At 43.9% G+C, this 22,291-nt stretch overlaps 1 protein-coding gene across 1 annotated transcript in view; it reads left to right on the forward strand.

Moving 5' to 3' along the window:
* Nucleotides 1–8: 8 nt before the first annotated feature.
* Nucleotides 9–22,291, forward strand: part of LOC110487246 — a 41,891-nt gene continuing 19,608 nt past the window's right edge. The window contains exons 1-2 of the mRNA XM_036940116.1: nucleotides 9–427; nucleotides 21,842–22,002. Coding sequence (XP_036796011.1) covers nucleotides 370–427; nucleotides 21,842–22,002 — 219 coding nt within the window. The 5' untranslated portion in view covers nucleotides 9–369. The remainder of the gene's footprint in view (nucleotides 428–21,841; nucleotides 22,003–22,291) is intronic.

Here is a 22,291-nt window from a genome sequence, read left to right on the forward strand (position 1 = left end):
CAGGAAACGTTGCGGTCAAGCTAGTCTCGTGTAGCCCTACCTAACTATACAAGCTATCCATGCGCAACCACACTTAGGAACACGGTATCAGGTGGAACTCGGATTTGGACGAGAGAGCGCTCGTAAAGCTTAGTGTAGTGGCGCATGGATTCTGTCTGTCGGATAGCTTGATCATTTACGAGTGTCAGATGTAGCTCGTCCGCATTCAGGAAACGGCGCAGATAAAGGCAGTTGAACCAACAACGAAGATCGATTCACCCGGCGGTTAAACTGTGGGGTAACCGCGGTCAATACTGGCCCTTTTATCTAGTTTTAAAGTGATATACTTTCAGTGTTTTGTATATTTTGTATTCGAGTTGATAATGCTGGATGGTCGAACTGATGAAGTTCACAAGAGACATTTGCCGACTGCTGGGTATTGGAGGCGGTAAGTAAAAGTAACTGCGAGGCCACTTTAAAGTTATTGAACTCATAAATGTCTATGTATTTTACGTGTGTAGTGTTTATCGATGATCGATTTCTCGCTGGCGAGTCTACTCGACTGAAGACAAGTTACACAAGTTAACATGCTCCTATGCTGTGTGATAGCCTATTGTGATCACAAATAGGAGTGATATTATTTTGTTTATGTTAGTCATGTATGTTCCTGTAAAAGGTTGCCTTGTATTTAAAGCGGCAGTCCGCAGTTGAAACCATAACAAGTCTGAGGGATGAAGTTGGAAACATTTAACCGCTCTCAAATTCATAGTTCGAGTTACGGATGTAAGAACGGATATCAAAATTATAGTTTTATTCATTTTTTGAGCCTGTATAGTGTTTGTTTACATATACTTTGTTTACAAACATTGGAGTAAAACAAGCTTATATTTTGGGTTCTATATATTGAATTAATTTAAGTCCAAAAATGTATGTAGGAACTGCAGATTGCCCCTTTTAAAAAAAAAAATATATTTGCTTTTGGGTTCCCGAGTGGCACAGCGGTCTAAGGCACTGCATCTCAGTGCTAGAGTCGTCACTACAGACCCTGGTTGGATGTTCCATAGGGCGGTGCACAATTGACCCAGCGTCGTCCTGGTTAGGGTTTGGTCGGTGTAGGCCATCATTGTAAATAATAATTTGTTCTTAACTGACTTGCCTTGTTAAATAAATAAAAATAAAACCTTATTTTTGCTCTCTCACTCACATACTCAGTATGTTTCTTCTTCAGTCCTTTGTGTAGGCTTTTCTGTCTCTGCTCTATCTGCATGTGCCGACACGCCACATCGGAATCTGAGACTTTGTTGCCATTATGCTTACAAGACACGGTGCAGTGCACATAGCTCAGGGGACACAGTCCTCTTGGCTCCAGGGTTGTGTGTCTTTGTGGGTAGCTCAGATGGTAGACCATGGGGCCTGTAATTCCAAGGTAGTGGGTTCGATTCCCGGGACCACCCATATGTAAATTGTATGCACGCATGACTGAAAGTCGCTTTGGATAAAAGAGTGTGCTACATGGCATATATTATGACATTAACTCTGGATGAAACTCTACACTAAATGTAAGAGAACAAATTCAGGACTAATTCCAATAGAACGCAGTCACCAGTAATTCCCAGACTCTTGTTTAAATCTAAAGGCCTTCTGTTCACTAGTTCCTGGTTTAGTCTTTTGTCTCAAATGGGTGTCGTGGTGGTGAATTCAGGATGCTTCTTCTATAAGCCAAGGCCACAGAGGACTGTAGTGTGTATATGCCAAGGCCACAGAGGACTGTAGTGTGTATATGCCAAGGCCACAGAGGACTGTAGTGTGTATATGCCAAGGCCACAGAGGACTGTAGTGTGTATATGCCAAGGCCACAGAGGACTGTAGTGTGTATATGCCAAGGCCACAGAGGACTGTAGTGTGTATATGCCAAGGCCACAGAGGTCTGTAGTGTGTATATGCCAAGGCCACAGAGGACTGTAGTGTGTATATGCCAAGGCCACAGAGGTCTGTAGTGTGTATATGCCAAGGCCACAGAGGTCTGTAGTGTGTATATGCCAAGGCCACAGAGGACTGTAGTGTGTATATGCCAAGGCCACAGAGGACTGTAGTGTGTATATGCCAAGGCCACAGAGGACTGTAGTGTGTATATGCCAAGGCCACAGAGGTCTGTAGTGTGTATATGCCAAGGCCACAGAGGACTGTAGTGTGTATATGCCAAGGCCACAGAGGACTGTAGTGTGTATATGCCAAGGCCACAGAGGACTGTAGTGTGTATATGCCAAGGCCACAGAGGTCTGTAGTGTGTATATGCCAAGGCCACAGAGGACTGTAGTGTGTATATGCCAAGGCCACAGAGGTCTGTAGTGTGTATATGCCAAGGCCACAGAGGACTGTAGTGTGTATATGCCAAGGCCACAGAGGACTGTAGTGTGTAATGCCAAGGCCACAGAGGACTGTAGTGTGTGTATAAGCCAAGGCCACAGAGGACTGTAGTGTGTGTATAAGCCAAGGCCACAGAGGACTGTAGTGTGTATAAGCCAAGGCCACAGAGGACTGTAGTGTGTATAAGCCAAGGCCACAGATTACTGTAGTGTGTATAAGCCAAGGCCACAGAGGACTGTAGTGTGTAATGCCAAGGCCACAGAGGACTGTAGTGTGTAATGCCAAGGCCACAGAGGACTGTAGTGTGTGTATAAGCCAAGGCCACAGAGGACTGTAGTGTGTATAAGCCAAGGCCACAGAGGACAGTAGTGTGTATAAGCCAAGGCCACAGAGGACTGTAGTGTGTGTATAAGCCAAGGCCACAGAGGACTGTAGTGTGTATAAGCCAAGGCCACAGAGGACTGTAGTGTGTATAAGCCAAGGCCACAGATTACTGTAGTGTGTATAAGCCAAGGCCACAGAGGACAGTAGTGTGTATAAGCCAAGGCCACAGATTACTGTAGTGTGTATAAGCCAAGGCCACAGAGGACAGTAGTGTGTATAAGCCAAGGCCACAGAGGACAGTAGTGTGTATAAGCCAAGGCCACAGAGGACTGTAGTGTGTGTATAAGCCAAGGCCACAGAGGACTGTAGTGTGTATAAGCCAAAGCCACAGAGGACTGTAGTGTGTATAAGCCAAGGCCACAGAGGACTGTAGTGTGTATAAGCCAAGGCCACAGAGGACAGTAGTGTGTATAAGCCAAGGCCACAGAGGACTGTAGTGTGTGTATAAGCCAAGGCCACAGAGGTCTGTAGTGTGTATAAGCCAAAGCCACAGAGGACTGTAGTGTGTATAAGCCAAAGCCACAGAGGACTGTAGTGTGTATAAGCCAAAGCCACAGAGGACTGTAGTGTGTATAAGCCAAGGCCACAGAGGACTGTAGTGTGTATAAGCCAAGGCCACAGAGGACTGTAGTGTGTAGCTAGGCCTGGGCTATTGCACTCACTAACTGACATTGCTCAAGATACTCTACTAGACCAAGATGCATTTTACTAGACCAAGATGCACTCTACTAGACCAAGATGCACTCTGCTAGACCAAGATGCACTCTGCTAGACCAAGATGCACTCTACATGACCAAGATGCAGTCTACATGACCAAGATGCACTCTATATGACCAAGATGCACTCTGCTAGACCAAGATGCACTGCAATTGACCAAGATGCACTCTACATGACCAAGATATAGGAATCAAACCTGCAATAATTGGGCCATGCTTTTAACAAAATGTCAATACACACTTCTGTGAAACGCATAATGAACCCTTGTATGTAGATACCTGTAATGTTCCACACTTCCACAGTAGACTAACAAGATGTATTTAAACAGTAATAATCCACACGCTAATTGTTACCCCCGATCAACAAGTTGAGAGAGAGAGAGGGAGAGAGGGAGAGGGGGAGAGGGGGCCGGCTGAGATATACATAACATTCCTCTCTTCCACAGTAAACTAGTTAAACGTCATTCCCAGGCTATTTTCAGCACCTCTGATTCCGTCAGATGAAGGTGTTGCAACAGCTTCCGAGCAGAGAGTCAGCAGACAATCTGGACGTGTCATCAGTCTACCAGGTCATCGTTGTTGTTGTTGTGGTATTCAAATAAGAGGCACCTCATCGCTGTCATCACACTGAAGAGGCCGTGTAGGTTTGACGATAACACCTGGGGCTGGCCGCGTTCCAAATGGCACCCTGTTCCCTGTGCACTCTCTGGTGGAATGTAGTGCACTATTGGCATCCTGTTCCCTGTGCACTCTCTGGTGGAATGTAGTGCACTATGTAGGGAATGGGGTGCCCTTTGGGACGCGCCTGGAGGAAGTCTTTTACTTTCAGTTTGATTGTCCTCTGACTTTTAGCTGAGAAATCCTCTTCCGTGATGACTCACTCATGTTTGGTCAAACCAGAAGGGTGTCTTTGTCATAAGAGAATAGAGGGAATAGATTAGAACTGATCCATTATACGACAGGGGAAACATGGATTTCTTGCTGACACAGACAGAACCCACCCGTCTGTTTCATTGGGCCGAGGGTGGTGATGAGGGTGATGAGGGTGATGAGGGTGATGAGGGTGGTATGGAGACGGGTTGTGTTGTGTGTATTCTTTTTTGTTGACTGTGTGGTGGCTAACTACTAACAAACTGTTCCGTTTTGATTTGACTCTCTTCTGTCTTCTTCTCTGGTCTGTCAGCCTAAGGCATTCTGGGTGATGGGGGAGGGGTACTTTGTCTCTGAGTGGCAGGAAACCACAGGCATGCAGCCACCACTCTGTTGAGAGAGAGAGACAGAGAGAGAATTATAAATACCACCAATATTTATCTGTTTATCGTCCCCCGCTATTCAAACTATTTGCACATTGTTAAATCATAGCTGATAATATAACACTTGAAATGTCTATTTTTTTCAACCTTTTTAAGTGCGATGTTTACTGTTCATTTCAAATAGTTTTTTGTTTGATGTTGTTCAATACATTTCTTCTTACTTGTTTATTTCACTTGATTTGGCCCAATGTAGACATACAGTATGTTCCCCATGCCAATAAAACCCAATGTAAACATACAGTATGTTCCCCATGCCAATACAACCCAATGTAGACATACAGTATGTTCCCATGCCAATAAAACCCAATGTAAACATACAGTATGTCCCCCATGCCAATAAAACCCAATGTAAACATACAGTATGTCCCCCATGCCAATAAAACCCAATGTAGACATACAGTATGTTCCCATGCCAATAAAACCCAATGTAAACATACAGTATGTTCCCCATGCCAATAAAACCCAATGTAAACATACAGTATGTCCCCATGCCAATAAAACCCAATGTAGACATACAGTATGTCCCCATGCCAATAAAACCCAATGTAAACATACAGTATGTTCCCCATGCCAATAAAACCCAATGTAAACATACAGTATGTCCCCATGCCAATAAAACCCAATGTAAACATACAGTATGTTCCCCATGCCAATAAAACCCAATGTAAACATACAGTATGTTCCCCATGCCAATAAAACCCAATGTAAACATACAGTATGTCCCCATGCCAATAAAACCCAATGTAAACATACAGTATGTTCCCCATGCCAATAAAACCCAATGTAAACATACAGTATGTTCCCCATGCCAATAAAACCCAATGTAAACATACAGTATGTTCCCATGCCAATAAAACCCAATGTAGACATACAGTATGTCCCCATGCCAATAAAACCCAATGTAAACATACAGTATGTTCCCCATGCCAATAAAACCCAATGTAAACATACAGTATGTTCCCCATGCCAATAAAACCCAATGTAAACATACAGTATGTTCCCCATGCCAATAAAACCCAATGTAAACATACAGTATGTTCCCATGCCAATAAAACCCAATGTAAACATACAGTATGTTCCCCATGCCAATAAAACCCAATGTAAACATACAGTATGTTCCCCATGCCAATAAAACCCAATGTAAACATACAGTATGTCCACCAGCCAATAAAACCCAATGTAAACATACAGTATGTCCCCCATGCCAATAAAACCCAATGTAAACATACAGTATGTTCCCCATGCCAATAAAACCCAATGTAAACATACAGTATGTTCCCATGCCAATAAAACCCAATGTAAACATACAGTATGCCCCCATGCCAATAAAACCCAATGTAAACATACAGTATGTCCCCCATGCCAATACAACCCTTTGAAATAAATTGAGAGGCAGAGAGAGAGAGGCAGAGAGAGAGAGGCAGAGAGAGAGAGGCAGAGAATGAGAGATGTTCAGAGAGAGAAGGAGTGGCAGAGGGAGTGAGACTGAGAGCATAGCAGAGAGAGAAGGAGTGGCAGAGGGAGTGAGGCTGAGAGCATGGCAGAGCGAGAAGAGAGAGAGAGGGGGAGGTAAAGTCCTTTCCCATCATTTTTCTGTTCCCTATCAAAGTAGTGTAACACAAACAGCTTCTCTGCTGGCCTTGGGAACCAGATTCACAACATGTGGTTTTCATATCGCACAAGAAAGAAGGGTAGTTTTTCTGACAATGCTGCTGCTGCTTGTTTCTTAGCAGTGTAAGTCGTGTTTCAGTCATTGTTTATTTCTAACAGGCTCAGTAAAAATGTATGAAAAAAGACACAAAACTAACTAATATAAACTAATATGAGACGTTTAGACGAGGGTTGTTAAGTAGGGCACTGAAAAGTTTTGAAACGGAAATGAGTTTCTTATTTGAAGAGATCAGGAAGTACCTTCTAGCTTCTAAAAGTTTCCCCAGTTTTGTGACTACTGAACATGACCCAGGGAGGAGCCGTTGTGTGTTTAAGGGGAGTGAGCCGTTGTTGACCGAGGTAATCCAACATTCCAGAATGTTCGATAGAAATGCATTGTGTAGATATGAACGGTGAACGTTTCACCTTACGGAACAAGAGCCCAGATGTCAGCCAGCCAGTCAGTCAGCCAGTCAGCCAGTCAGCCAGTCAGCCAGTCAGAAGTGCTGACAACGGCATGCAGGCTTAGCGCTCTGTCCTTGTGAGAAGCAAACATACTGGTTGGATCAGGCCCTTTTCCTGTGCTAACTTTGCAACTTGATTACTCCATTATGAAGATGGAGAATGTCTCATTCCACACATGGTTTAACACTTGTGTCAAGATGAGGTTGTTTGAGGCTGTTTTGAGTATATTTGTCATGGTTGGAGTTGAGTTGGTCTGCATCTCAAATGGCTCCCTGCTCCCTTTATAGTGCACTACTTTTGCCCAGGGCCGATAGGGCTTCGGCATGCTTTTGGTTCAGCTGGCGCCTAGCCCAACTCTGCCAGGTGAACCGAACGAGTGCGCTCGCGTACTCCCTTAAAAGACCTTGGCCAAAAAGAAACCGAAAACGGTAATAGTATGTTTTGTTCATCTGGAGTCGCCGCAGCCAGTCTACACTTCCTCAAAATAGTTACAATTCATCGAACTCATGAAATCTGTCATTCATTTTTTCATTATTTTTCAAGGGGAAGGGAAAGGGGATACCTAGTCAGTTGTACATCTGAATGCATTTTACCGAAATGTGTCTTCCACATTTAACCCAACCCCTCTGAATCAGAGAGGTGCAGGGGGCTGCCTTAATCGACATCCACGGCACCCAGGGAGCAGTTGTTGGCTAACTGCCTTGCTCAAGGGCAGAACGGCAGATTTTTCCACCTTTCCGGCTTAGGGATTCAAACCAGCGACCTTTCGGTTACTGGCTCAATGCCCTTAACCGCTAGGAAAGTGTTCTAACAGACACTTCATTGAAGAATCCCTACTGTTGACCAATAACCGATGAAGGGGTGTCGACTTCGGATTGCCTTGTGAAATGTTGTGCGCCCGTACAGCCACAAAAACACCTGCCGAAGACCAAAACAAACAAAAACATCACAGAAATACATGCACAAACTGTTTCTGCTGGGAAGAACACAGAGGCCTTTACATAGGGTAAAATAACATCCTATTACTTATAGGCCTGTTGGGTCCCAGAGGTCACACGCACGGACGCATACACACACACACACACACACAGACAGGCACACACACACACACAGGCACACACACACACACAGACACACACACACACGCACACACACACACACACACACACACACACACACACACACACACACACACAGACATACACAGACACAGGCACACACACACACACACACACACACACACACAGACACAGGCACACACGTTCCTCCTCTCTCCCGTTGCTCCTCTCTGGGTGTGTTTGAGTCTGGCTGCTAATGCCAAACAGATAGAGTTTCTCTTCCTTCCTCAGGCCCAGGCGACAGGCCTGCTGCTGGTTGGTCGGTGGTGGTTCTATTTCTGGACTTACAGGGATCCTTCTTTGAGGCTGTGTCCCAAATGGCAATATCTCCCTATTTAGTGCACTTCCTTCGACCAGGGGCCATAGGGGAGTGGTAGAGGATAGGGTTTCATTTGGGATGCACCCCAGTTCTTCCGTCTCTGAACATCTGTTCTGGCTGCCGTCACCTCACAGGCTGACCGAGGTGCATGGAATCACAAGGCAAACATATTCCTTTAGCCCCTCCCCCCGCTGTTTTGTTTCCTGTCGAGAGAGAGAGAGAGAATTTGAAAACGAATTAAACAAATCCAGCATTGATAACACCCATATCTTCTAGGTGAAATACCGCAGTGTGTAATCACAGCAGCGAGATGTGTGGCCTGTTGCCATGAGAAAAGGGCAGCCAGTGGAGCACAAACAGCATTAGAAATACCACCAATATTTATCTGTTTATCGTTCCCATACTACAACTATTTGCACATTGCTAAAACATAGCTGATAATAACACTTACATTGTCTATATTTTTTCAACCTTTTTGAGTGCGACGTTCACTTGTAATTTCTAATCGTTTTTTGTTGAAGTTGTTCAATTAGTTTCTTCTCACTTTTGTTTGTTTATTTCACTTGCTTTGGAAATGTACACATACAGTATGTTCCCATGCCAATAAAACCCAATGTAAACATACAGTATGTTCCCCATGCCAATAAAACCCAATGTAAACATACAGTATGTTCCCATGCCAATAAAACCCAATGTAAACATACAGTATGTCCCCATGCCAATAAAACCCAATGTAAACATACAGTATGTTCCCCATGCCAATAAAACCCAATGTAAACATACAGTATGTCCCCATGCCAATAAAACCCAATGTAAACATACAGTATGTTCCCATGCCAATAAAACCCAATGTAAACATACAGTATGTCCCCATGCCAATAAAACCCAATGTAAACATACAGTATGTCCCCATGCCAATAAAACCCAATGTAAACATACAGTATGTTCCCATGCCAATAAAACCCAATGTAAACATACAGTATGTTCCCCATGCCAATAAAACCCAATGTACACATACAGTATGTTCCCCATGCCAATAAAACCCAATGTAAACATACAGTATGTCCCCATGCCAATAAAACCCAATGTAAACATACAGTATGTTCCCATGCCAATAAAACCCAATGTAAACATACAGTATGTTCCCATGCCAATAAAACCCAATGTAAACATACAGTATGTTCCCCATGCCAATAAAACCCAATGTAAACATACAGTATGTTCCCCATGCCAATAAAACCCAATGTACACATACAGTATGTTCCCCATGCCAATAAAACCCAATGTAAACATACAGTATGTTCCCCATGCCAATAAAACCCAATGTAAACATACAGTATGTTCCCATGCCAATAAAACCCAATGTAAACATACAGTATGTTCCCATGCCAATAAAACCCAATGTACACATACAGTATGTTCCCATGCCAATAAAACCCAATGTACACATACAGTATGTTCCCCATGCCAATAAAACCCAATGTAAACATACAGTATGTTCCCCATGCCAATAAAACCCAATGTAAACATACAGTATGTTCCCCATGCCAATAAAACCCAATGTAAACATACAGTATGTTCCCCATGCCAATAAAACCCAATGTACACATACAGTATGTTCCCCATGCCAATAAAACCCAATGTAAACATACAGTATGTTCCCCATGCCAATAAAACCCAATGTACACATACAGTATGTTCCCCATGCCAATAAAACCCAATGTAAACATACAGTATGTTCCCCATGCCAATAAAACCCAATGTAAACATACAGTATGTTCCCATGCCAATAAAACCCAATGTAAACATACAGTATGTTCCCATGCCAATAAAACCCAATGTAAACATACAGTATGTTCCCATGCCAATAAAACCCAATGTAAACATACAGTATGTCCCCATGCCAATAAAACCCAATGTAAACATACAGTATGTCCCCATGCCAATAAAACCCAATGTAAACATACAGTATGTTCCCCATGCCAATAAAACCCAATGTAAACATACAGTATGTTCCCATGCCAATAAAACCCAATGTAAACATACAGTATGTTCCCATGCCAATAAAACCCAATGTAAACATACAGTATGTTCCCATGCCAATAAAACCCAATGTAAACATACAGTATGTCCCCCATGCCAATAAAACCCAATGTAAACATACAGTATGTTCCCCATGCCAATAAAACCCAATGTAAACATACAGTATGTTCCCATGCCAATAAAACCCAATGTAAACATACAGTATGTTCCCCATGCCAATAAAACCCAATGTACACATACAGGATGTTCCCCATGCCAATAAAACCCAATGTAAACATACAGTATGTTCCCCATGCCAATAAAACCCAATGTAAACATACAGTATGTTCCCATGCCAATAAAACCCAATGTAAACATACAGTATGTTCCCATGCCAATAAAACCCAATGTAAACATACAGTATGTTCCCATGCCAATAAAACCCAATGTAAACATACAGTATGTTTCCATGCCAATAAAACCCAATGTAAACATACAGTATGTTCCCCATGCCAATAAAACCCAATGTAAACATACAGTATGTCCCCATGCCAATAAAACCCAATGTAAACATACAGTATGTTCCCCATGCCAATAAAACCCAATGTAAACATACAGTATGTTCCCATGCCAATAAAACCCAATGTAAACATACAGTATGTCCCCCATGCCAATAAAACCCAATGTAAACATACAGTATGTTCCCCATGCCAATAAAACCCAATGTAAACATACAGTATGTTCCCATGCCAATAAAACCCAATGTAAACATACAGTATGTTCCCATGCCAATAAAACCCAATGTAAACATACAGTATGTTCACATGCCAATAAAACCCAATGTAAACATACAGTATGTTTCCATGCCAATAAAACCAAATGTAAACATACAGTATGTCCCCATGCCATTAAAACCCAATGTAAACATACAGTATGTTCCCCATGCCAATAAAACCCAATGTAAACATACAGTATGTCCCCATGCCAATAAAACCCAATGTAAACATACAGTATGTTCCCCATGCCAATAAAACCCAATGTAAACATACAGTATGTTCCCATGCCAATAAAACCCAATGTAAACATACAGTATGTTCCCATGCCAATAAAACCCAATGTAAACATACAGTATGTTCCCATGCCAATAAAACCCAATGTAAACATACAGTATGTCCCCCATGCCAATAAAACCCAATGTAAACATACAGTATGTTCCCCATGCCAATAAAACCCAATGTAAACATACAGTATGTTCCCCATGCCAATAAAACCCAATGTAAACATACAGTATGTTCCCATGCCAATAAAACCCAATGTAAACATACAGTATGTTCCCATGCCAATAAAACCCAATGTAAACATACAGTATGTTCCCATGCCAATAAAACCCAATGTAAACATACAGTATGTTCCCATGCCAATAAAACCCAATGTAAACATACAGTATGTTTCCATGCCAATAAAACCCAATGTAAACATACAGTATGTCCCCATGCCAATAAAACCCAATGTAAACATACAGTATGTTCCCCATGCCAATAAAACCCAATGTAAACATACAGTATGTCCCCATGCCAATAAAACCCAATGTAAACATACAGTATGTTCCCCATGCCAATAAAACCCAATGTAAACATACAGTATGTTCCCCATGCCAATAAAACCCAATGTAAACATACAGTATGTTCCCCATGCCAATAAAACCCAATGTAAACATACAGTATGTTCCCATGCCAATAAAACCCAATGTAAACATACAGTATGTTCCCCATGCCAATAAAACCCAATGTAAACATACAGTATGTTCCCATGCCAATAAAACCCAATGTAAACATACAGTATGTTCCCCATGCCAATAAAACCCAATGTAAACATACAGTATGTTCCCATGCCAATAAAACCCAATGTAAACATACAGTATGTTCCCATGCCAATAAAACCCAATGTAAACATCAAATCAAATCAAATTTTATTTGTCACATACACATGGTTAGCAGATGTTAATGCGAGTGTAGCGAAATGCTTGTGCTTCTAGTTCCGACAATGCAGTAATAACAAGTAATCTAACTAACAATTCCAAAACTACTGTCTTGTACACAGTGTAAGGGGATAAAGAATATGTACATAAGGATATATGAATGAGTGATGGTACAGAGCAGCATAGGCAAGATACAGTAGATGGTATCGGGTACAGTATGTACAAATGAGATGAGTATGTAAACAAAGTGGCATAGTGTAGTATAAAGTGGCTAGTGATACATGTATTACATAAGGATACCGTCGATGATATAGAGTACAGTATATACGTATGCATATGAGATGAATAATGTAGGGTAAGTAACATTTATATAAGGTAGCATTGTTTAAAGTGGCTAGTGATATATTTACATCATTTCCCATCAATTCCCATTATTAAAGTGGCTGGAGTTGAGTCAGTGTCAGTGTGTTGGCAGCAGCCACTCAGTGTTAGTGGTGGCTGTTTAACAGTCTGATGGCCTTGAGATAGAAGCTGTTTTTCAGTCTCTCGGTCCCAGCTTTGATGCACCTGTACTGACCTCGCCTTCTGGATGATAGCGGGGTGAACAGGCAGTGGCTCGGGTGGTTGATGTCCTTGATGATCTTTATGGCCTTCCTGTGACATCGGGTGGTGTAGGTGTCCTGGAGGGCAGGTAGTTTGCCCCCGGTGATGCGTTGTGCAGACCTCACTACCCTCTGGAGAGCCTTACGGTTGAGGGCGGTGCAGTTGCCATACCAGGCGGTGATACAGCCCGCCAGGATGCTCTCGATTGTGCATCTGTAGAAGTTTGTGAGTGCTTTTGGTGACAAGCCGAATTTCTTCAGCCTCCTGAGGTTGAAGAGGCGCTGCTGCGCCTTCTTCACGATGCTGTCTGTGTGAGTGGACCAATTCAGTTTGTCTGTGATGTGTATGCCGAGGAACTTAAAACTTGCTACCCTCTCCACTACTGTTCCATCGATGTGGATAGGGGGGTGTTCCCTTTGCTGTTTCCTGAAGTCCACAATCATCTCCTTAGTTTTGTTGACGTTGAGTGTGAGGTTGTTTTCCTGACACCACACTCCGAGGGCCCTCACCTCCTCCCTGTAGGCCGTCTCATCGTTGTTGGTAATCAAGCCTACCACTGTTGTGTCGTCCGCAAACTTGATGATTGAGTTGGAGGCGTGCGTGGCCACGCAGTCGTGGGTGAACAGGGAGTACAGGAGAGGGCTCAGAACGCAACCTTGTGGGGCCCCAGTGTTGAGGATCAGCGGGGAGGAGATGTTGTTGCCTACCCTCACCACCTGGGGGCGGCCCGTCAGGAAGTCCAGTACCCAGTTGCACAGGGCGGGGTCGAGACCCAGGGTCTCGAGCTTGATGACGAGCTTGGAGGGTACTATGGTGTTGAATGCCGAGCTGTAGTCGATGAACAGCATTCTCACATAGGTATTCCTCTTGTCCAGATGGGTTAGGGCAGTGTGCAGTGTGGTTGAGATTGCATCGTCTGTGGACCTATTTGGGCGGTAAGCAAATTGGAGTGGGTCTAGGGTGTCAGGTAGGGTGGAGGTGATATGGTCCTTGACTAGTCTCTCAAAGCACTTCATGATGACGGATGTGAGTGCTACGGGGCGGTAGTCATTTAGCTCAGTTACCTTAGCTTTCTTGGGAACAGGAACAATGGTGGCCCTCTTGAAGCATGTGGGAACAGCAGACTGGTATAGGGATTGATTGAATATGTCCGTAAACACACCGGCCAGCTGGTCTGCGCATGCTCTGAGGGCGCGGCTGGGGATGCCATCTGGGCCTGCAGCCTTGCGAGGGTTAACACGTTTAAATGTCTTACTCACCTCGGCTGCAGTGAAGGAGAGACCGCATGTTTTCGTTGCAGGCCGTGTCAGTGGCACTGTATTGTCCTCAAAGCGGGCAAAAAAGTTATTTAGTCTGCCTGGGAGCAAGACATCCTGGTCCGTGACTGGGCTGGATTTCTTCCTGTAGTCCGTGATTGACTGTAGACCCTGCCACATGCCTCTTGTGTCTGAGCCGTTGAATTGAGATTCTACTTTGTCTCTGTACTGGCGCTTAGCTTGTTTGATAGCCTTGCGGAGGGAATAGCTGCACTGTTTGTATTCGGTCATGTTACCAGACACCTTGCCCTGATTAAAAGCAGTGGTTCGCGCTTTCAGTTTCACACGAATGCTGCCATCAATCCACGGTTTCTGGTTAGGGAATGTTTTAATCGTTGCTATGGGAACGACATCTTCAACGCACGTTCTAATGAACTCGCACACCGAATCAGCGTATTCGTCAATGTTGTTATCTGACGCAATACGAAACATCTCCCAGTCCACGTGATGGAAGCAGTCTTGGAGTGTGGAGTCAGCTTGGTCGGACCAGCGTTGGACAGACCTCAGCGTGGGAGCCTCTTGTTTTAGTTTCTGTCTGTAGGCAGGGATCAACAAAATGGAGTCGTGGTCAGCTTTTCCGAAAGGGGGGCGGGGCAGGGCCTTATATGCATCGCGGAAGTTAGAGTAACAATGGTCCAAGGTCTTTCCTCCCCTGGTTGCGCAATCGATATGCTGATAAAATTTGGGGAGTCTTGTTTTCAGATTAGCCTTGTTAAAATCCCCAGCTACAATGAATGCAGCCTCCGGATAAATTGTTTCCAGTTTGCAGAGAGTTAAATAAAGTTCGTTCAGAGCCATCGATGTGTCTGCTTGGGGGGGGATATATACGGCTGTGATTATAATCGAAGAGAATTCTCTTGGTAGATAATGCGGTCTACATTTGATTGTGAGGAATTCTAAATCAGGTGAACAGAAGGATTTGAGTTCCTGTATGTTTCTTTCATCGCACCATGTCACGTTGGCCATGAGGCATACGCCCCCGCCCCTCTTCCTACCATAAAGATGTTTGTTTCTGTCTGCGCGATGTGTGGAGAAACCCGTTGGCAGCACCGCTTCGGATAGCGTCTCTCCAGTGAGCCACGTTTCAGTGAAGCAAAGGACGTTACAGTCTCTGATGTCCCTCTGGAATGCTACCCTTGCTCGGATTTCATCAACCTTGTTGTCAAGAGACTGGACATTGGCAAGAAGAATGCTAGGGAGTGGTGCGCGCTGTGCCCGTCTCCGGAGTCTGACCAGAAGACCGCCTCGTTTCCCTCTCTTTCGGAGTCGTTTTTTTGGGTCGCTGCATAGGATCCACTCCGTTGTCCTGTTTGTAAGGCAGAACACAGGATCCGCGTCGCGAAAAACATATTCTTGGTCGTACTGATGGTGAGTTGATGCTGATCTTATATTCAGTAGTTCTTCTCGACTGTATGTAATGAAACCTAAGATGACCTGGGGTACTAATGTAAGAAATAACACGTAAAAAAACAAAAAACTGCATAGTTTCCTAGGAACGCGAAGCGAGGCGGCCATCTCTGTCGGCGCCGGAAGTAGTACAGTATGTTCCCCATGCCAATAAAACCCAATGTAAACATACAGTATGTTCCCCATGCCAATAAAACCCAATGTACACATACAGTATGTCCCCATGCCAATAAAACCCAATGTAAACATACAGCATGTCCCCATGCCAATAAAACCCAATGTAAACATACAGTATGTTCCCCATGCCAATAAAACCCAATGTAAACATACAGTATGTTCCCATGCCAATAAAACCCAATGTAAACATACAGTATGTCCCCATGCCAATAAAACCCAATGTAAACATACAGTATGTTCCCCATGCCAATAAAACCCAATGTAAACATACAGTATGTTCCCATGCCAATAAAACCCAATGTAAACATACAGTATGTTCCCATGCCAATAAAACCCAATGTAAACATACAGTATGTCCCCATGCCAATAAAACCCAATGTAAACATACAGTATGTTCCCATGCCAATAAAACCCAATGTAAACAAACAGTATGTCCCCATGCCAATAAAACCCAATGTAAACATACAGTATGTTCCCATGCCAATAAAACCCAATGTAAACAAACAGTATGTCCCCATGCCAATAAAACCCAATGTAAACATACAGTATGTTCCCCATGCCAATAAAACCCAATGTAAACATACAGTATGTCCCCATGCCAATAAAACCCAATGTAAACATACAGTATGTTCCCATGCCAATAAAACCCAATGTAAACATACAGTATGTTCCCATGCCAATAAAACCCAATGTAAACATACAGTATGTCCCCATGCCAATAAAACCCAATGTAAACATACAGTATGTTCCCATGCCAATAAAACCCAATGTAAACATACAGTATGTCCCCCATGCCAATAAAACCCAATGTAAACATACAGTATGTTCCCCATGCCAATAAAACCCAATGTAAACATACAGTATGTTCCCATGCCAATAAAACCCAATGTAAACATACAGTATGTTCCCCATGCCAATAAAACCCAATGTAAACATACAGTATGTCCCCCATGCCAATAAAACCCATTGAATTGAGAGAGAGAGACTGAGAGCATGGCAGAGAGAGAAGGAGTGGCAGAGGGAGGGAGGCTGAGAGCATGGCAGAGAGAGAAGGAGTGGCAGAGGGAGGGAGGCTGAGAGCATGGCAGAGAGAGAAGAGCGAGAGGTGGGAGGTAAAGTCCTTTCCCATCATTTTTCTGTTCCCTATCAAAGTAGTGTAACACAAACAGCTTCTCTGCTGGCCTTGGGAACCAGATTCACAACATGTGGTTTTCATTTCGCACCAGAATGTTTTTTTTTTCCAACACCGTTGCAGCTTGTATACTCCCTCTCCGGCGCTCGAGGTCGTCTGGCTCATTACTACACACACCTGTCACCATTGTTATGCGCATCAGCGCCTCATCAGACTCACCTGGACTCCATCATCTCCCTGATTACCTTCCCTATATCAGTCATCCCTTTGGTTCCTTCCCCAGGCGTTATTGACTCTGTTTGTGTTCCATGGCTGTACACTACGCGTGTGTCTCGTTCTGGTCTATGCTTGTTTAGTTATTAAAGATCCACTCCCTGTACTTGCTTCCTGACTCCCAGTGTAGACGGTACCCCTTGTTTAGTTATTAAAGATCCACTCCCTGTACTTGCTTCCTGACTCCCAGTGTAGACGGTACCCCTTGTTTAGTTATTAAAGATCCACTCCCTGTACTTGCTTCCTGACTCCCAGTGTAGACGGTACCCCTTGTTTAGTTATTAAAGATCCACTCCCTGTACTTGCTTCCTGACTCCCAGTGTAGACGGTACCCCTTGTTTAGTTATTAAAGATCCACTCCCTGTACTTGCTTCCTGACTCCCAGTGTAGACGGTACCCCTTGTTTAGTTATTAAAGATCCACTCCCTGTACTTGCTTCCTGACTCCCAGTGTAGACGGTACCCCTTGTTTAGTTATTAAAGATCCACTCCCTGTACTTGCTTCCTGACTCCCAGTGTAGATGGTACCCCTTGTTTAGTTATTAAAGATCCACTCCCTGTACTTGCTTCCTGACTCCCAGTGTAGACGGTACCCCTTGTTTAGTTATTAAAGATCCACTCCCTGTACTTGCTTCCTGACTCCCAGTGTAGACGGTACCCCTTGTTTAGTTATTAAAGATCCACTCCCTGTACTTGCTTCCTGACTCCCAGTGTAGACGGTACCCCTTGTTTAGTTATTAAAGATCCACTCCCTGTACTTGCTTCCTGACTCCCAGTGTAGACGGTACACCTTGTTTAGTTATTAAAGATCCACTCCCTGTACTTGCTTCCTGACTCCCAGTGTAGACGGTACCCCTTGTTTAGTTATTAAAGATCCACTCCCTGTACTTGCTTCCTGACTCCCAGTGTAGACGGTACCCCTTGTTTAGTTATTAAAGATCCACTCCCTGTACTTGCTTCCTGACTCCCAGTGTAGACGGTACCCCTTGTTTAGTTATTAAAGATCCACTCCCTGTACTTGCTTCCTGACTCCCAGTGTAGACGGTACACCTTGTTTAGTTATTAAAGATCCACTCCCTGTACTTGCTTCCTGACTCCCAGTGTAGACGGTACACCTTGTTTAGTTATTAAAGATCCACTCCCTGTACTTGCTTCCTGACTCCCAGTGTAGACGGTACACCTTGTTTAGTTATTAAAGATCCACTCCCTGTACTTGCTTCCTGACTCCCAGTGTAGACGGTACCCCTTGTTTAGTTATTAAAGATCCACTCCCTGTACTTGCTTCCTGACTCCCAGTGTAGACGGTACCCCTTGTTTAGTTATTAAAGATCCACTCCCTGTACTTGCTTCCTGACTCCCAGTGTAGACGGTACACCTTGTTTAGTTATTAAAGATCCACTCCCTGTACTTGCTTCCTGACTCCCAGTGTAGACGGTACCCCTTGTTTAGTTATTAAAGATCCACTCCCTGTACTTGCTTCCTGACTCCCAGTGTAGACGGTACCCCTTGTTTAGTTATTAAAGATCCACTCCCTGTACTTGCTTCCTGACTCCCAGTGTAGACGGTACCCCTTGTTTAGTTATTAAAGATCCACTCCCTGTACTTGCTTCCTGACTCCCAGTGTAGACGGTACCCCTTGTTTAGTTATTAAAGATCCACTCCCTGTACTTGCTTCCTGACTCCCAGTGTAGACGGTACCCCTTGTTTAGTTATTAAAGATCCACTCCCTGTACTTGCTTCCTGACTCCCAGTGTAGACGGTACCCCTTGTTTAGTTATTAAAGATCCACTCCCTGTACTTGCTTCCTGACTCCCAGTGTAGACGGTACCCCTTGTTTAGTTATTAAAGATCCACTCCCTGTACTTGCTTCCTGACTCCCAGTGTAGACGGTACCCCTTGTTTAGTTATTAAAGATCCACTCCCTGTACTTGCTTCCTGACTCCCAGTGTAGACGGTACCCCTTGTTTAGTTATTAAAGATCCACTCCCTGTACTTGCTTCCTGACTCCCAGTGTAGACGGTACCCCTTGTTTAGTTATTAAAGATCCACTCCCTGTACTTGCTTCCTGACTCCCAGTGTAGACGGTACCCCTTGTTTAGTTATTAAAGATCCACTCCCTGTACTTGCTTCCTGACTCCCAGTGTAGATGGTACCCCTTGTTTAGTTATTAAAGATCCACTCCCTGTACTTGCTTCCTGACTCCCAGTGTAGACGGTACCCCTTGTTTAGTTATTAAAGATCCACTCCCTGTACTTGCTTCCTGACTCCCAGTGTAGATGGTACCCCTTGTTTAGTTATTAAAGATCCACTCCCTGTACTTGCTTCCTGACTCCCAGTGTAGACGGTACCCCTTGTTTAGTTATTAAAGATCCACTCCCTGTACTTGCTTCCTGACTCCCAGTGTAGATGGTACCCCTTGTTTAGTTATTAAAGATCCACTCCCTGTACTTGCTTCCTGACTCCCAGTGTAGATGGTACCCCTTGTTTAGTTATTAAAGATCCACTCCCTGTACTTGCTTCCTGACTCCCAGTGTAGACGGTACCCCTTGTTTAGTTATTAAAGATCCACTCCCTGTACTTGCTTCCTGACTCCCAGTGTAGACGGTACCCCTTGTTTAGTTACTAAAGATCCACTCCCTGTACTTGCTTCCTGACTCCCAGTGTAGATGGTACCCCTTGTTTAGTTATTAAAGATCCACTCCCTGTACTTGCTTCCTGACTCCCAGTGTAGATGGTACCCCTTGTTTAGTTATTAAAGATCCACTCCCTGTACTTGCTTCCTGACTCCCAGTGTAGATGGTACCCCTTGTTTAGTTATTAAAGATCCACTCCCTGTACTTGCTTCCTGACTCCCAGTGTAGACGGTACACCTTGTTTAGTTATTAAAGATCCACTCCCTGTACTTGCTTCCTGACTCCCAGTGTAGATGGTACACCTTGTTTAGTTATTAAAGATCCACTCCCTGTACTTGCTTCCTGACTCCCAGTGTAGACGGTACCCCTTGTTTAGTTATTAAAGATCCACTCCCTGTACTTGCTTCCTGACTCCCAGTGTAGACGGTACCCCTTGTTTAGTTATTAAAGATCCACTCCCTGTACTTGCTTCCTGACTCCCAGTGTAGACGGTACCCCTTGTTTAGTTATTAAAGATCCACTCCCTGTACTTGCTTCCTGACTCCCAGTGTAGATGGTACCCCTTGTTTAGTTATTAAAGATCCACTCCCTGTACTTGCTTCCTGACTCCCAGTGTAGACGGTACGGTTTGTTTCTTAGTAAGTCGTGTTTCAGTCATTGTTTCATTCTAACAGGCTCAGTAAAAATGGGATGAAAAAAGACAAACTAATATGAGACGTTTAGACGAGGGTTGTTAAGTAGGGCACTGAAAAGTTTTGACACGGAAATGAGTTTCTTATTTGAAGAGATCAGGAAGTACCTTCTAGCTTCAATCAGTTTCTCAAAGTTTCCCCAGAACTCAAATGTGTTTCACTTGAAATGAAACTGAATGAATGAGCGGTCAGGCTGGTTCCACCAGGCGAGCGTTTTCCTGATTGTGAGGCTTGAGTGAATAAGCCAGAAACAAGGACGCTGATGGAAATAAATAATTAAACCATTGTAGGCAGCCTCCCTGTATGCAGGAATACTATGGACCCTGCCAGGCCCAGCACCAATATGTCTAGGTTGCTTCTTAAATGGCACCCTTTTCCCTATGTAGTGCACTACTATTGACACTATGGGCCCTGGTTAAAAGTGGTGCACTACATAGAGATAGGGAATAGGGTTCCATTTGGGACACAGATCCTGAGCACAAGGTACAGGAGGTTATCAGGGTCAGGTAAGGGAAGCACCCAGGTGGCAGACAGTGGGGTGTTTAAGGGGAAGGTTCTGTCCTGTCTGTGCTGCCCTCAACAAGCTACAGTTGGTCTGGATTGAACCTTTTTGTTAAATGTGTGTTCCAAATGTCACCCTATTCCCTATATAGTGCACTAATTCTGACTATGACCTAAAATAGTTTACTAAATAATATAGGGTGCCATTTGGGATGCACCAAATGAGTGTGTTGGGGGGAGGGGGAAGAGTCTCATTTCTTGTTGGTAAGGTAACGATACACTTCCTGTACGGATCCACTGGTCCAATATGTTTCCACCCAAAGAACAAAGGAGAATCTCTAGCAGCATGTACTGTGTTTTCTCTTCTCCTCCCTGTCCTCTTCATTCCTTCTCTTTTCCCTCCAGTCCCCATCTCAATGAGACTAACCTGTAGGGGAGAGTGGGGAATGTTGAGCCATTTCTTACATTCAGCATCACTACGTCAAGGGAAATATAGTATTCTTTCTAACAACAACATCTACATATATTTCAGGATGTTGTGTATCCCTGAAAAGAATCAGAATCCATTCAAACATGGATATATCTGGGCTGCTGCATCCACCTCTTCCTCCTCATCTTTCTCCTCCTCTTCCTCTCTCTTTCTCCTCCCTGTTCTCTTTGTTCTCTTCCAGCAAAGTCTCTAACTTTCTCAGTGAGACCAACCTGTAAAGATCATTTTACAAAAGTAACACTAAACAAACACCAAAGTGTTTTCTTTGGTTAATTTGTGTTCGATCTTTGGTTATGTGTGTTTCTAGATGGGCCAGGTGAGCAGGAGGAGATGGAGCGGGGAGGAGGAAGAGGAGGAAGAGGGGGTCCAGGTCCAGCCGCGGGTGGAGATGTCCTGAGTGGGGAGGAGGAGTTGAGTGAGGAGGAGAAGACAAGAAAGAGAGCAGAGAGACGCAGGGCTAAGAGAAAGGTGAGTGGAACACACACACACTTGTACTACGTCACACCTATACCACATCATAATCAACCTGGTAACACTTAAAATGAAGTTTCTCTTCTACCTGTGGAACCTGTAATAACACTGTCATTACTACAGTAACATTGTTGCTACATAGTCATTAAGAAATGTCTGTGTAATTAATGTTAATGAATAATTAATGACGTAATAGAGTTGAATAATGGAGGTGGTTTTTGATATTGCACCAGAGAAATAAGGAACCAGTGACTATTTGTTTATCTCTGTCATTCCTGGTCCACCT

Source organism: Oncorhynchus mykiss, chromosome 13 (genome assembly GCF_013265735.2).
Source record: "Oncorhynchus mykiss isolate Arlee chromosome 13, USDA_OmykA_1.1, whole genome shotgun sequence".
NCBI lineage: Eukaryota > Metazoa > Chordata > Actinopteri > Salmoniformes > Salmonidae > Oncorhynchus > Oncorhynchus mykiss.